This window comes from Caloenas nicobarica, chromosome 3 (genome assembly GCF_036013445.1).
Source record: "Caloenas nicobarica isolate bCalNic1 chromosome 3, bCalNic1.hap1, whole genome shotgun sequence".
NCBI classification, from domain to species: domain Eukaryota; kingdom Metazoa; phylum Chordata; class Aves; order Columbiformes; family Columbidae; genus Caloenas; species Caloenas nicobarica.
This window is the reverse complement of record NC_088247.1, coordinates 55,752,149-55,765,854: the sequence shown is the minus strand read 5'-3', so window position 1 is coordinate 55,765,854 and position 13,706 is coordinate 55,752,149. Positions and strand designations below refer to the sequence as shown.

The window sequence follows — 13,706 nt, the reverse complement described above, 5'->3', positions numbered from 1 at the left end:
CAGGCAGACCTTTACACTCACCTAATTAACAGGCATAGAACAATTTCGTTGAAGTTTTACAAAGATAGCTGATCTTGCCAAATTTCTACCATTCAGCATGGCAGAATCCACAAGCTGAACTGACATTGTATCCCAGTTAGGGGTTGTACAATCTCGGAAGAAAAATGTTAGGAGATATGATCCTACAACAATATAATGACACCTTAAAAAAAAAAAAGTGTGCACACCCACAGGTGTGTTTGTGAAGGAAAGGGGAAAGGAGGGGAAAAAGGGAAAGGAGGGGGAAAAAAAAAATCTAGACTGGCTTACGTATGCCAGTCATAGTCATAATCTAATCCAATGGAGGAAGAGCAGTTAGCCAAATTCTTGAATCCTAACCTGATATAAATACTTTAAACTTTTATTTTTTAAAATTTTCATCTGAGTTCTGTTAGAGCTCTGGAATCTTTCAGTAGTTATTTTTAAAGTGTATCAGAATCAATACTAAAATTTAGAGCTCTAGAGATGATGGGGATTAAAGGTCATGAGTATCAACGTAGAATCATTTGAACCATTGTCACCTTGGCTGTAACGAGCTATTGTAAAAATGAGGGCAATTACTACATATGCTGGCAGGTTCAGCCAGCTCTGTCTCTATTCAAATGATGACGAGTCTTGTGAGAAATAACACCAAATGACAGAGGTAGTCCTAAGAGAGAAAATTTTAACAGAAAACCCTACGAGGAATTTAAGCTGAGACTTTGAGCTTTGCCAGTTTCTTGGTTTACTAATTAAGGCAAACCACAAGTACACTTGCAAAGAGGACATGAAAGCAAAATAAATATCTTATACCTTCTCTATGCATGCTTTTATAAATATGAATATATACATCTTCATCACTAAACTTTAACTCATATATGCACTTGCACATTTCTTGATTGCCTCCAAGTCGCTGCTTGCAAATAAACTAATTTTCTTTCTTACTAGTTAAAGCTGTTTCTTTTTAAAATAAAAAGGTTGTGTTATTGTTTTTTAAAAACAACGAACAGGGAAAAAAGAAAATTTTAATAGTAGTTATGCACATACAGTACATGCATGTGTATTTTGGACTTTGTATGTGGCATTACAACACGCTAACTGCATATTTAGATACCTTACATGTAAACCATTGCAAAAATTAAGACAATAACAACATAGTTTTTGGCAGATCTATGTTGTGTTATATTTGTATCCTCATTGTCCACAGAAGATTTAATCTTGGAATAAGGTTACCTATGATTTTGCACATGAGCAGCACATACTTGGTAATGTCTCTGAGCACAGTCCTGTGGTATCACAGATGCTAATTCCACCAGACTTACCAAGATCCATTTCAAAACAGCTTACACTGTTTGCCATTGTGATTTTCAGTAAAAGCTCTTCTGCAACATTACTAAACCTTTGAAATGGTTATTGAATTTTAAGCCTAAATTTATTTATTAACAGTTTATACCCAGGTGCTCTAGGGCCAGCATTGTCTTTAATCTAGACTAGATCCTCTCACATGTTGGAATTTATCTCTACGAAACGTATCAGAGTAGGCACATCCAATAATTTTGAATTTTTATCTACTTTGCTATTTATTTCTGTATTTTTAAGTTTGTTCTAAAGCCTCATTAAGTTCCTGAGATCAAACTAATGGGCCTGGGTGACTTACTGTCATCTGTGAAACAAGAGTTCCAGGTTTGTGAGTCTCCCACAACTTTGCAGCACAGCAAGATTGGCATTCTTGTTATCAGGCCTATGAGTTTGTGTGCCAGCTCTTGTGTTACTCTAAAATGGAAATCACCTAGTTTTCTAGCTGGAACATGTTTGGCTGAGAGTATTGTTTTCACTGCAGGTCTGCTGATTTTTATTTCTATGCATTCAGTCTCTTACCTTTACTTCTATGTGCAACATCATCGATTGATAAGCTCAAAGCATCTCCTCAGCCTAGGTGAATCCCAAGTCATCTCCCATTTCTATGCCTCAATTCTAAGTACAAAATGTCGTGTTCTCCTTAGTAAGTCCCCAGCTTTTGACACTTAAGGCAATCATTTCCTATAGTGCTACAGATAGCTTTACATGCTGTAAATTCACTACAATGACTGAACTAAATGTATATGCAAGATACCACATAAGGTAATAATCTATTTTGTTATCTGTTTTTTCATGTGCTCTATAGGTTGAGACAGGTACACATCTGGTTCAAAAGCAAATAAGGAGTTCCTTTTTTTTTTTTTTAATAAAAACGTCCTGTTTTTGGCATCATATTCCTGCGAGAGTAATTAATGTATTTAGTTGTATGTTATTTTAGGCTGGATTTTATCAGAACTAAAGCTAACAGTTAAAAGAATGGGCAAATGTGAATGATTTGGTTTTCCAAACCCAGATCAGGTTCAAATCCAAACAATACTTCATTCAAATGGATCCTTGATGCAGAGGTTCATTTTTAGAATTACAATCACAGCCAGCAACATGCATATTGACAGTATTTTTTTCAGTTTGCTTATGAATCATTGAAGAAGGTTTGGAAACAGAAGCGATCAGAAGAGGACACAATACTTACACATACACAGTCCAAGGAGTGCAAATGCTAAATATTTAAATATCTTTAATAAATCACCTTTAACATAACTAAATAACAGGCTGCCCATCCAAGACTTGAAACCAATAGTTTATTGCTCCCCCACCCCAATCACCTCATTGTGCAGCTCTTCACAAGGAACGTTTATCCACTCACCACAGACAGAGCCTCGCACTAATCTCCTTAGATGTGGTCTCTCGGGGAGGTAGCGGTATTTGCATCCAAAGATACTGAGGTTTGACGTGTGATCTCCGAAGAACCGGAGCTGGCGGTATCTCTCCCCGCAACGGTAGCAGAAATTAGTGTTACACTGTGAACAGGTCATGTGGTCACACCCTTCCGTTCTCTGGATGTGGATCTTTAAGAACAGAAGAAAACAAGAAAAGATCATTTTTTTCCTCCTTCCTAAGCACAGGAAGGCGGGCACTACCTGGCACAGTCCGTGCCTCAGATGAAAAGACACCACGAGCAACCTCCTGCTTAACTCAACATTTGCATTGATTAATACTGCAGCTGTACTGAGACAATAATGGCTTTCTAAGGCATGTGTCAGAGCATCAAATATGAGTTATGGTTGTTTCCAGATTTCCAAACAATTTCCCACATAATTCTCCTTCTTTGTTTGAAGACTCTTTGTATCTGAGCAATCCCTGCCCTTACTGAAAACTTGTTTTAATTACTTAGGCACATTAGAACCAAACTTTATTAAAAATAAAAGCAGCACAGTAAATATGGTTATGAACTCTGACCCCTCCATGGATGGGTTTCCCTCTTTATGCCACCTGTGGCCTCACTCCCTTTCTCATTACCGTCACAAATTTGGCATTTTGTAATAAATGCCAGAAAGGCTCTGCTGTTAGAGTAAATGTTTTGAAAAAAAATTTTTCTTGGTTGTTGCTGTTGTTTTTTATGTGTGGGGTTTTTCTTTGTTTGTTTGTTCGTTTTGGTGTGTGTTTTTTTTGTTTTGGTTAGGGGTTTTTTTGTTTGTTTTTTTAAGAAAGATTCCACAAACCACATAAAAGAATTATACCAAGCTTTCATAATAATGCCCATAGTACAGCACCAAGGTGGGCTGCCTAGGCTCTACATCCATCTTTCTGCTGTTCACCTGCATGAAAAAGCTTCATACTCCATACCTGTATTTCCATGTACTCTTCTGCAAAACAGGTACATTTACCTACTTTGCACAGGTTTTGTAAGGCTTCAGCTTTAGTTAATAGTTCTGAGAGCCTTAGGAGAGAAGGTAGTGCTGGGGCTGAGTATTTCACTAAATCAACTACAATTACACAACTACTTCTAAATCTTGCCAGCTAAAACTATAGCTAACAGGGTGGCAAACACACAGTTTTCCTAGCTCACAAAATTGCTAAAGGCCCCCTCAAGGTGGGACCATGCTACACAATGGAATAGCAGACAAAGTTACCTAATAATTGAGGTTGGAAGCAACCCTGGGAGGTCATCTATTTAAGCCCCTAGCTCCAAGCTGGACTAACTTCAAAGTCACATCAGATTGCTCCATGTCTCATCCCACTAGATGTTTAAAATGTCCTAGTACGGGTATGTCAGAGTCTCTTTCAGCAACCTGTCCTACACTTCACCAGCCTCCCTGGGAATATTTTTTCCCTTATATCTGACTGGAATGTTACATGTTGATTAATTAATGCTTCCTGAAATTCTTATCCATATCTATATGTATTTGTTTTGCAGGGAGGTACAGGTAAAGACAAGAAAGGCATCAGTGCTCAGTGGTCTTGCAAGTACCAGTGATGCTGAAAGCTCAGGGATGCTTGCAACTCCTGGGGTATCCCACATTCTTGAGAGGGTGAAGCATGTTTGTGCTCTGGTACTGATCAGGGTTCATCTGGGATCTGAGAACCCTCGCTGACCTGAACACCTACTGAAACTGGCACTTTATTCACATAACAAACTGCAGTACTTTTGGTTAAAGATTCCAGGGCAAATGTAATTAAAAACTAGCTCCAAGTACACCTGCCAACATCCTTGTGCAAATGACAGCACTCTCAGAATATATATATCTACGCTTCCAAACGCTGCTTCTACGCACAAGAAGGGAAAGACATTCACACACACACAAATAAAAGAGTATTGGGCTAGAAAACCTTACTCTTTATTGGGCAAGTAGGAGACTTGCCTTCATCCCACAGAAGGGATGCAAGTAGACCGACCAAGCAGTTACTTATGTGCCCTGAGGAAGCCTGCTGTTTGGTTCATTGTGGCATTCCTTCACCTGTATCACAGGTGCCCTGTTTTCCAGAAGCACCTGAAAAAAATACCATTGTTGGTAAACTTTATAAGCTACTCAACTTCAAAATTTTCACATTTAAGCATTTACTGCAAGTACAGTGAAAAGGAAAAAAAGTCTACTCAATACTATATCAAATTAAACATAACTTCTTAAGTTACCCCTTTCAGAATAAAACAGTGCATATTGTTAGTTTGACTTTTGCATTTACTTTCCAGCTTTTATATGAAAAAATGTTGACCCTACTCACAGAACCACAGTTGATTTCATTTGATTCCTAAATGATTAACTTCAAATGAAATTAAGAAATTTTAATTCTGAATTGTGGAGTTTGCACATGGGGCTTAATTGTATTATAACAAATTAACTTTAAAATTTAATTCCAGTTAGTTTTTCAGGGGACCGAAATTCAGACAGCTATACAGAACTTTGTAATTTTAGAAGTACTATTCCTTATCTGCTGATTCAGTGACATATCTCCATCTTAAAAACGAAAATGAGATAATGAGATCTTATGAGACTAACGTAACTCTGTTTTTTTCTTTTTAAATCATGACTATTTAACTCTCCTCTATCTTCTCCAACTTACCAACCCAATCTATTAAGTTACCATCCATCCTGATGGAAAATCTTTACAAGCCTGGAGCCTATAAAAACCCTCAATGCAAAGACTAATATCAAAACTACTTCATACTTATTTCGAAAATAATTTTTCTTTGACGGTTAGAACTTCAAGTACATGCTGGCAATACCTTTATACGTTCTACCCTCAACATCTTTCAGAAATACCCACCTCTTGAACACTGCCTACTATCCTTCTACCCACGCTTTCCTCGAAGCAACCCAGCTCCAGTTAGCCAGCCATCACTCCAGTCACTCCAATCTACTTCTTTCTGCTCTGCACCCTCCAGACATACTGTCCTCTTAAAACATAAAGAAGTTGATATAAGATTTATTTTCTTATGGACACATATTGCAATTACATGTACTTTAACTTCGTTTCTTTAAAAATCAAAGTATTAATTTTTAGTGACCACTCATCTGCGCATATATAACTGTCTTCAAAAGCTGCAAATTTGGAATAACTGATTTTACTTGCCTATATTTTTTGTTGCCAAAACTTTCCCTCTGATAGTGAGGAGAGACTTCATTAAGAAAATTAAATAAAACCCCTTCAAATCTTAGATGTGGAGCTTGGACTCTCTATCATATGCATGCAGACTGACAACGCCAGATGAACTCTGCATGATTCAGTCCAGCTGCTTTCAAGCCCAAGACACGACATCTCACCAGATCAACTTCAGCTCTGGTTCAGATGGACGTGCCTCCCTCCCTTCAGGATAAATCTACTGACAGAGATGGATGACAAATCTATAGGATGGGAAAGCCATCACCAACGGGTCAGATATCTCACAAGTGTTCCTGCTGCGCAGGCAATGCCGCGGCAGGCAGCTGGGGGAACGCAGGGGCTGGGAATGCGGCTGGCTATAGTCAGCCACGGCCATGCGGCATTTGGTGCCTTGGAACAGCAGGAAAGTTACACACCACCAGCAAAGAACACAGAGCTCAGAGTCTTAAGGAAACAATTGAAGTAGCACAGTGGCTATTTCAGACCCTCAAGTTACCGCCTCTGCATGTTACGTGCACTCTCTCACAAATCTTCCACGGAAATCGCTTCCAAGAGATCTGAGAATAAGAGTGGCCATTTCTCCTCCAGTCCTGAAGAAAACCTGGTGCACAGACTTATCGCTTCATACACAAGCGAGGACTCTCCTCCCTTCAGAGAATGAGAAATAATTCACAGAGCACCTTCAAAAACTATGCCCCGAGTTATATGATAACGCTCATATTAATCAGAACTGTAAATCCACAGATAAGTAGTAGATACTCCTCAATGTGCATTGACATCCTTGCTGTTCGCAGCTAAGCGAGAGCTGTTGTTTGGTGCTTCCTCAGACAGCATTGTTTTTGAAATCTGCAGTAAGATAACACCAACATGAAAGTTCTTCCTTGATTTGCTCTACTGTAACAACACTTGTGGAAATTGGCATTTTGCTGCAAACATGCTGTCACAAGAAGTTGTAAAAAACCCCTTAAAATAGGAGTGGGGAAAGGCAAACAAGGCTATAGATTTTATGAAAAGGCATCTAATAAGGTGTAGCAAATTTGCACTCATTAGACAGCTCCCTCTATGTAGGGAGTCCTTTATGGACAAGTCTTGTTGAGAAAAATGGTCTAGGCTGAGTTTCTGAAAACAGTCTATAACAACTTTAGAAAAGGCTCAATTAAAACAACAATAAAAGGTCAAAATTAAAGACAGAGTTTTAAAAAGGCAACATTTTGTAACATCTCCATACTCATCTATAGTCACAAAATGAATCTACAATTATGTATTTTGACAGCATATAACATTTTTATTTGCTCATGTAAGCATATCTCAGAGAGATCAGGCAAATATAAGCTATTTCTATTTAGTACACTAATGCTGTATCCACCTATAGGAAAAAGTAATCAGGTTTAAGCTTATTTAACTGTGACGCTAGTATTCACATTACAAGAGTGCTCCCATTTTCTCATCTCCTGCACACCCAGACAAGATAATAATTGCACATTCTACCTCTCCACGGTATGGCTACTTAAAAGAGTCTCTGTGTATATATAATTATTTCCAGAAGATATCTGTAAAGTATGGTCACAGTTTACATTGTTATCAGTATCATACTTTGGAAGTTACCTGTAACTTTACAGGTCACCTCAGTAAAGAAATTCTACCTCTACTGAAGTTTCTACCTTTAATTTCTGTTAGCTTCAGTTTTAGTGTAAAGATTTAATACTAATACCTTGACACAATTTAATCTTGATGTTTCCTCAATCCATTTATTAATTTTGGCTCCTGCAAATTTTTAACCAACACATGAAAGAGGTTCTTTAAATAGAATATAAATATGTTGTCACCTGAAACATTGCCTATGCAAATGTAGAAGGGGGAAAAAAATCAAATAGTATATTACCAACTCTGTTTTCTGTGTCACTCTTTTCTCTGTTTTATTTGTAAATACAATAGTCATCTGCTTCAATGTTATTTATATAGAGGTTTTGGGGGGTGGCTGGAGAGAGAGACATGGAAAGTATTAGCTTCAATGCCCCTGACTCCAAATGATTAACTGTTGGTATGTTTATCCCCACGTGCCCATACATCTATTAATACTTTAATGAAGAATGCTGCATAAGATGTATTTTTATAATTACTCAGTAACCAATTAAGAAAGAAAAAAGAAAAAGAATAGTACCACTAACCACTGGCTAAGTGCTTCTTCTGCTTACTTGCTAGTTACAGATTTGATTTAAAAAACAAATAAACAACATTGTTGATATAAACATTTTAAAGGCTGCAGGCAGGAAGAACTTTTTTCACCTCTGAAGAAAAACATATCAGGAGTGGTGATAACAATACACTTTAATAATATTGAACTCCCTCTTCAATATTCACTTATAATACTGCATTACCAGATAGGACTCGTTAACAAAAGTTTCATAACTTTGTTATGAAGTTTCAAACTTCATAACTGTGCTAGTTTCATAACTTTGCATAGTGCCTCCCACCATGCAGGAGGTTTTCTTTTCTTTCGATTAAAAAAAGAAACCTAAAGTCTTTTTGGAATTAGTAGCCAAACTCATGCAACCTCAGGCTTCAAAATTAGTGACTTAACCTGAATAAGTTCCAAGTGTTCAGCCTTCTCTTTTGAAGTTGGCAAACAAAGCTGTACATTTAGCATTTCAAAATTTAAAATTTATTATGGATAAACACATTAGAGTTAGCAGTTTTAGTTCTTTTCTCTTTCCACCTAGCAGCCCTCTTCCCCCTGCTTTCCCACATTCATACTTTTTTGCTTGGTGCATTTTCTTCTCTTTTTGGACAACTTGTTTCAATAGTTAACCTCATTCACACTGTCATAAAATCTGAATCTGGACACCAGTCAAAGAATTAGAAACAAAACAGATACTTCTTACCAGTCCAAAAGGAATAAAGTTTGTAAAAGGATTTTACTGTAAGACTTCCCAGAAAGTGAACATGTTTAGAACTGGCTCAAACCTACCAACTCTTGTCAAACAGCAAGCTGTTAAAACATTGTTCAATGTCACATGTGCATGGGAGGAAGGGTAAACAACCAACTGCTGATTTCGGAGCTTTCCAAATTTTTCCTCAGTGTTTTGAAATCTTTCAATTTCAAGCTATGGCATCACAGGCATTTCTTTTCCCAAGACCAAAATAAGACACTTAGTAAACTGATAAACATTCTCTTATTCGCACAGGGTAAGGCTCAAAGTGTGACAAAGTATACTGCAGACATTTCGGAGTAAATCTTCCCATTCAATATTTATTTCCTACCAAATGTTCCAGTTTCCTTACTTTGTCCTCTCCATGAAGTAGATGTAGAGCAATGTAGGTTCAGATTAGGTACTCCCTTTCAAAAAAAACCACACACAAAAACCAAAAAACAAACCACACACCATCTCCCACCATGGTTTTGACTTACTACTCTGTCAGTAGCTGGAATTAAGTGCTGTGAAAAAAAATAGTGAACAAACATAATGGCCACCTTCATTAGTGGCAGCTGGGGCAGGGGTGTGCAGGGCTGCTGCATCTCATTTGAATAGTGGGAAATATTTCCTATCCTGGAAAAGATTAATGACATTTTTAGGGTGCAGGACTGCACTTCAGTGTTGAAAATTAAACTAATTAATGAGAAAGGCTTGTCAAGAACTGACATTTAATCCTGAAAAAGCTTTGGCTTTTGCCAAATCTTAAAGTCTCCCTTAGTTAACTTGTTGATAGAGGAATTTCTGCCTTGCTCAGAACACGAATCCAGCCAAGCTCTTTGGAAAACCTGACAAAGGGCATCATATTTCTCTCAAGCTTTCCGGTTCTTTAAAGCTTTATTTTAGGAGTAATTTTGTAACACATTCATTTTAAGTATACATCAAAGCCCCCTCTTATGATTTCCATAATGTTTCTTTTATATGCAGAGATTCCACAGAATCAATGCAGGAACAAGCAAGTAAAACATCTGATCTTTTTTTTTCCCAACAAGTCATTGACAACAATCTGCAGAGCAAACATTAATTCGATTTCCAATGCTGAGCAGAACCTACAAATATTTACTTTAAATACATACATAAAGGGTTTAAAGTCACTACCTGCAAGCCAAAGGAGAGCAGCTCACCTTGCATTTTGGACATTTCTGGGCGTTCCTCTGCCCGTGTTCGATTTCATTGGCCCAGTGACGCAACAGCTTGTCTCCCTTCTTGTATTCTTTGCAGTTAACACCTTCATGCCAGGGAGAGTGGCACTTGAAACACCAGACAAATTGGCAAGATGGACACTGGATCTGTATAAATGACAGAACACCACATGTTTGCGAGCTGGTTGCCAAACCAACTGGAAAGCCCATTTTAAAACCACTGCTCAGAGTAGCTGCCCAGCAAAGGTTTAACATATTTCAAAATGTCTGTTTTAAAACCACAAGAAGTTGTGGAAGCTTTTTCTTTCTTTTAAAGAGAGAAAATACGGAACTAATTTCTAAAGCCAGGAAAGGCCCCAATCAAACAACACACAAACCCCAAATTCACTGCGTGGCTCAAACACCAAAAGGCAAAATCCAGGAAGCTTATTCAGTTGCCTCCAATACACACATGAGATCACCTAAAAATTAGGAGTCAGTTTTCAGTGTGGTGGATCTCAGTCTTCTAGTTATAAACTTCACTGCCAAGGCTATCACCAGGGAATAACTAGTCTTCTGAACAGGCTCTACAAAGCTCAGAATGGGTTAGGAAGCTTATATCAGAAATGGTCCTGGGAAAAAGGGGCCAAGTGCAAGGGTCTCAGTCAAGTGCCAAAACTACCACCTGGAAGTCAGGTACCTCCTTTTGCTCTTGATTGCGCAAGGGTGAGTTGGGGCTGCACCAAACCGCCCACTTGCTACAGACCACACCTAACAGCAAAAAATACAAGTCGAGCTCCCTAAATTGAGAAAGGATCTATTCTTCCCACTTCCTGCGTTTTAAATCGTTGCGTCAAACAGGTACCATTGTCATCAGGTCTTCCTCCAGAGTCTGGCTGTGTTTTTTAAAAAAGGCTACGGCAGCTGCTGTGTTCATAGAAGTAATAAATACAAGCACATTGCAGGTGCTTATCTGATGCAAGACTGACCTCCTATCTGGATCATGACTAAGACATTTAGTTTTTCACCTTTAATGTCTCACATTAAAAATCTAATTGACACAACGGCTCAAGCTGAGCATTTTTATGACCTTAGCTGACATATTTTTCAGTGGTTGTCTTTAACTTCACCTGTAGAGAGCAAATGAGTGGTTTTTGTTGTCGTTGTTATGTTTGTTTGTTTTTTCACACTGCAGCAATGTATAACATTCATAGCTTCATTTGTATAAAATTATGTACCTCTGTCTGTACAGCACTGGTTAGCCAAGTATTTTACCTTTAATGGTGGCCTATATGATGAGCTGCTCAATGCATCACTTCAGCTTACCTCTGTATGTCAATCCACATCTACAGATCAGCAAGTGCAAAAATGGGAGTTAATGGTCAAGAGAACTAATACTTTTCTCACTACCCATAAGACAGCAATTTCCCCTCCAAGATCCTTTGACTGGGCATAAGGCTAAAGTGCAAAGGAGGGAAGCAGCATCAAGAAGTTGACTGATTTTCTTATTATAACACATTAACGTTTTAGTGAGTTATAATACCATCTACTAGCCAAGACAAAGTATAAAACCAAGGCAATACAAAATATAACCAGTGCCCTTTCTCTAATTTGTTGGTCTACTGGCCCAGATGCTACACCAAAGGATTTACACGACCCTGCATCTCTGCTTCCCAGATGAGTTCTCTTAGTGAAACCAGCTTAATAGGAAAGAGAAAAATTCCCTCTAAAGAATCTAAAGAATAGGATAAGTCTTGCTACTAACCAAATTAACACAGAGCACTGACCCATGTTTCCACAGTCCTTCAGAAACCAATATGCACAAGATAGCTTTACTAGTGACTATCCTGCCCAATATCTCCATATCTTTTTTCTTTTTTTTTTTTTTTTTTTTACCCAAGTTTACATTTTTCAATAACACACGTCATGGGGACCTGCTGCTGGGAAGACAGATTGTAGCAGGTATTGCATTATATTACTCAGTATTTGTTACACCTCAGCCAAAGATGAAGCTTGTAGCCAAATTAAGTGTTCTGCAACCAGAAAGTTTTTATCAGTTGCAGTATTCAGACATTTGAGATGGAATACGAATGTTAAAAAATACAAACACAAACCAACAGATCTGGGAAGCAGCAAGCTAAAGCTTCTTTCTTAAATAAAATGCCAATATATTTTAAAACGTAGAGTTTTGTGGGTTTGGTTTTGGGCATTTTTTTGGGTGAAAATGTGACACAAATTCATTGCAGGCTCTATCTTTCTATTATAACATGTATATAATTGCAAGAAATATAGCAGCCACCAGGATATATATTTAATCTTACACATGCACACTGACTACAAGTATTGAAATACAGAATGAGGCTATAATCAGATGAACCTAGAATAACATTTGTTACTATGAATAGCCCTGACTAACTGAAGTAAACTAGTGGGAACTGGTAACTTCATTACAGGTTTGGAGCTCCTAGTTTCCTCTTCCACCTGCCAGCCCTGACAGCACCTTCCATGAAACTGAACTGGTAAATATTTTTTACATTTTGAAAGGGCCACTTGACTTCTCTGTTGTTCAATACTATCTGAACATACATTAAGCAGGCAAAGAAAAGTATGTTCAACTATTTATGAGCTTTATTTTTCTTTGAACTAGTAGCCACAAAACAAAACTCTACACCTATTCAAACTTGGATGCAGTGTGACATCCATGTGCTTAAGAAATAGGAACACAACAGGGCAATTACAACAGTCTTTCAGATTCTTATTCCATGCTTTCTCTGCTTTTCTGACAGCAAAAAAGTCAAGTATGATTTGCTTTACGCTTCAATATCAGTGCATGAAATCATAGCATTTCTGTGTCCTCGTTATCTACATATAATTTAAAGTAGTAAAATACATTATAGTCCAGCAAAGCAGACAAACTGTATCTGAAAACAAAACATTTATCTAGTGTTTGTCGAAATAAGTTTTTCCTCACATGCATTTTTCCATTTATTTATGACTTCCACCTCAGTTGATCAGAATTGACAGGATGGATATACACACAAACTTCTATGCCATCTGGAGATCGGCCTCCCTTGAAATAGAAAAGATTATACGACTTCTCATAACAACCCTTTTGGTTCTCAGCTTTCCGAAACACTGACCTTTGAGGCTAACATTTTCCATTTTCTTAGCTAGTCTCTTTACTGCAAGCTATTTTAACTATCATTTTCCTCTCCTCTCAGAAAAAGACCTTTCAAAACTGGTAGGTAACAGCAACAAGGAACACTGCTCAATGTGAGATGACAATAGCAAAACTGACTGCACATTAAAAATACTGTGAGAGCCAGAAGCTGCAAAAAGCTTAGTGGGATTTTCTGCTGCTTAGTGGAATGCTACCTATAGAATAGGATGGCTGAATTAATTGTGCAGCTGATTACAGGAATTACAATCTCTAGCTACAGCTACACAGCCACTTTATTCCAAAATAAACATGGGCTCCTGCCAAAACAGCTGTCTCCTCTTTATCACCGACCCATCCCTTCTACTGTACCAGCTGAAAATAAGCAACAACAAAACAGTTCTTGTCTCCCATTGGAGCTGATCTTTGATCCAGCTCCCAGTGTGACACCAAAACATTGACATGAGCAAAAGCAAGCTG

At 37.9% G+C, this 13,706-nt stretch overlaps 1 protein-coding gene across 1 annotated transcript in view; it reads right to left on the bottom strand.

The window, feature by feature from the left end:
- The window catches only part of RNF217 (ring finger protein 217), a 65,079-nt gene that overhangs the window by 14,622 nt on the left and 36,751 nt on the right, over positions 1 to 13,706 (bottom strand). The window contains exons 3-4 of the mRNA XM_065631943.1: positions 10,073 to 10,237; positions 2,741 to 2,942 (exon numbers count right to left, since the gene is read on the bottom strand). Of these exons, the coding sequence (XP_065488015.1) occupies positions 2,741 to 2,942; positions 10,073 to 10,237 (367 nt within the window). The remainder of the gene's footprint in view (positions 1 to 2,740; positions 2,943 to 10,072; positions 10,238 to 13,706) is intronic.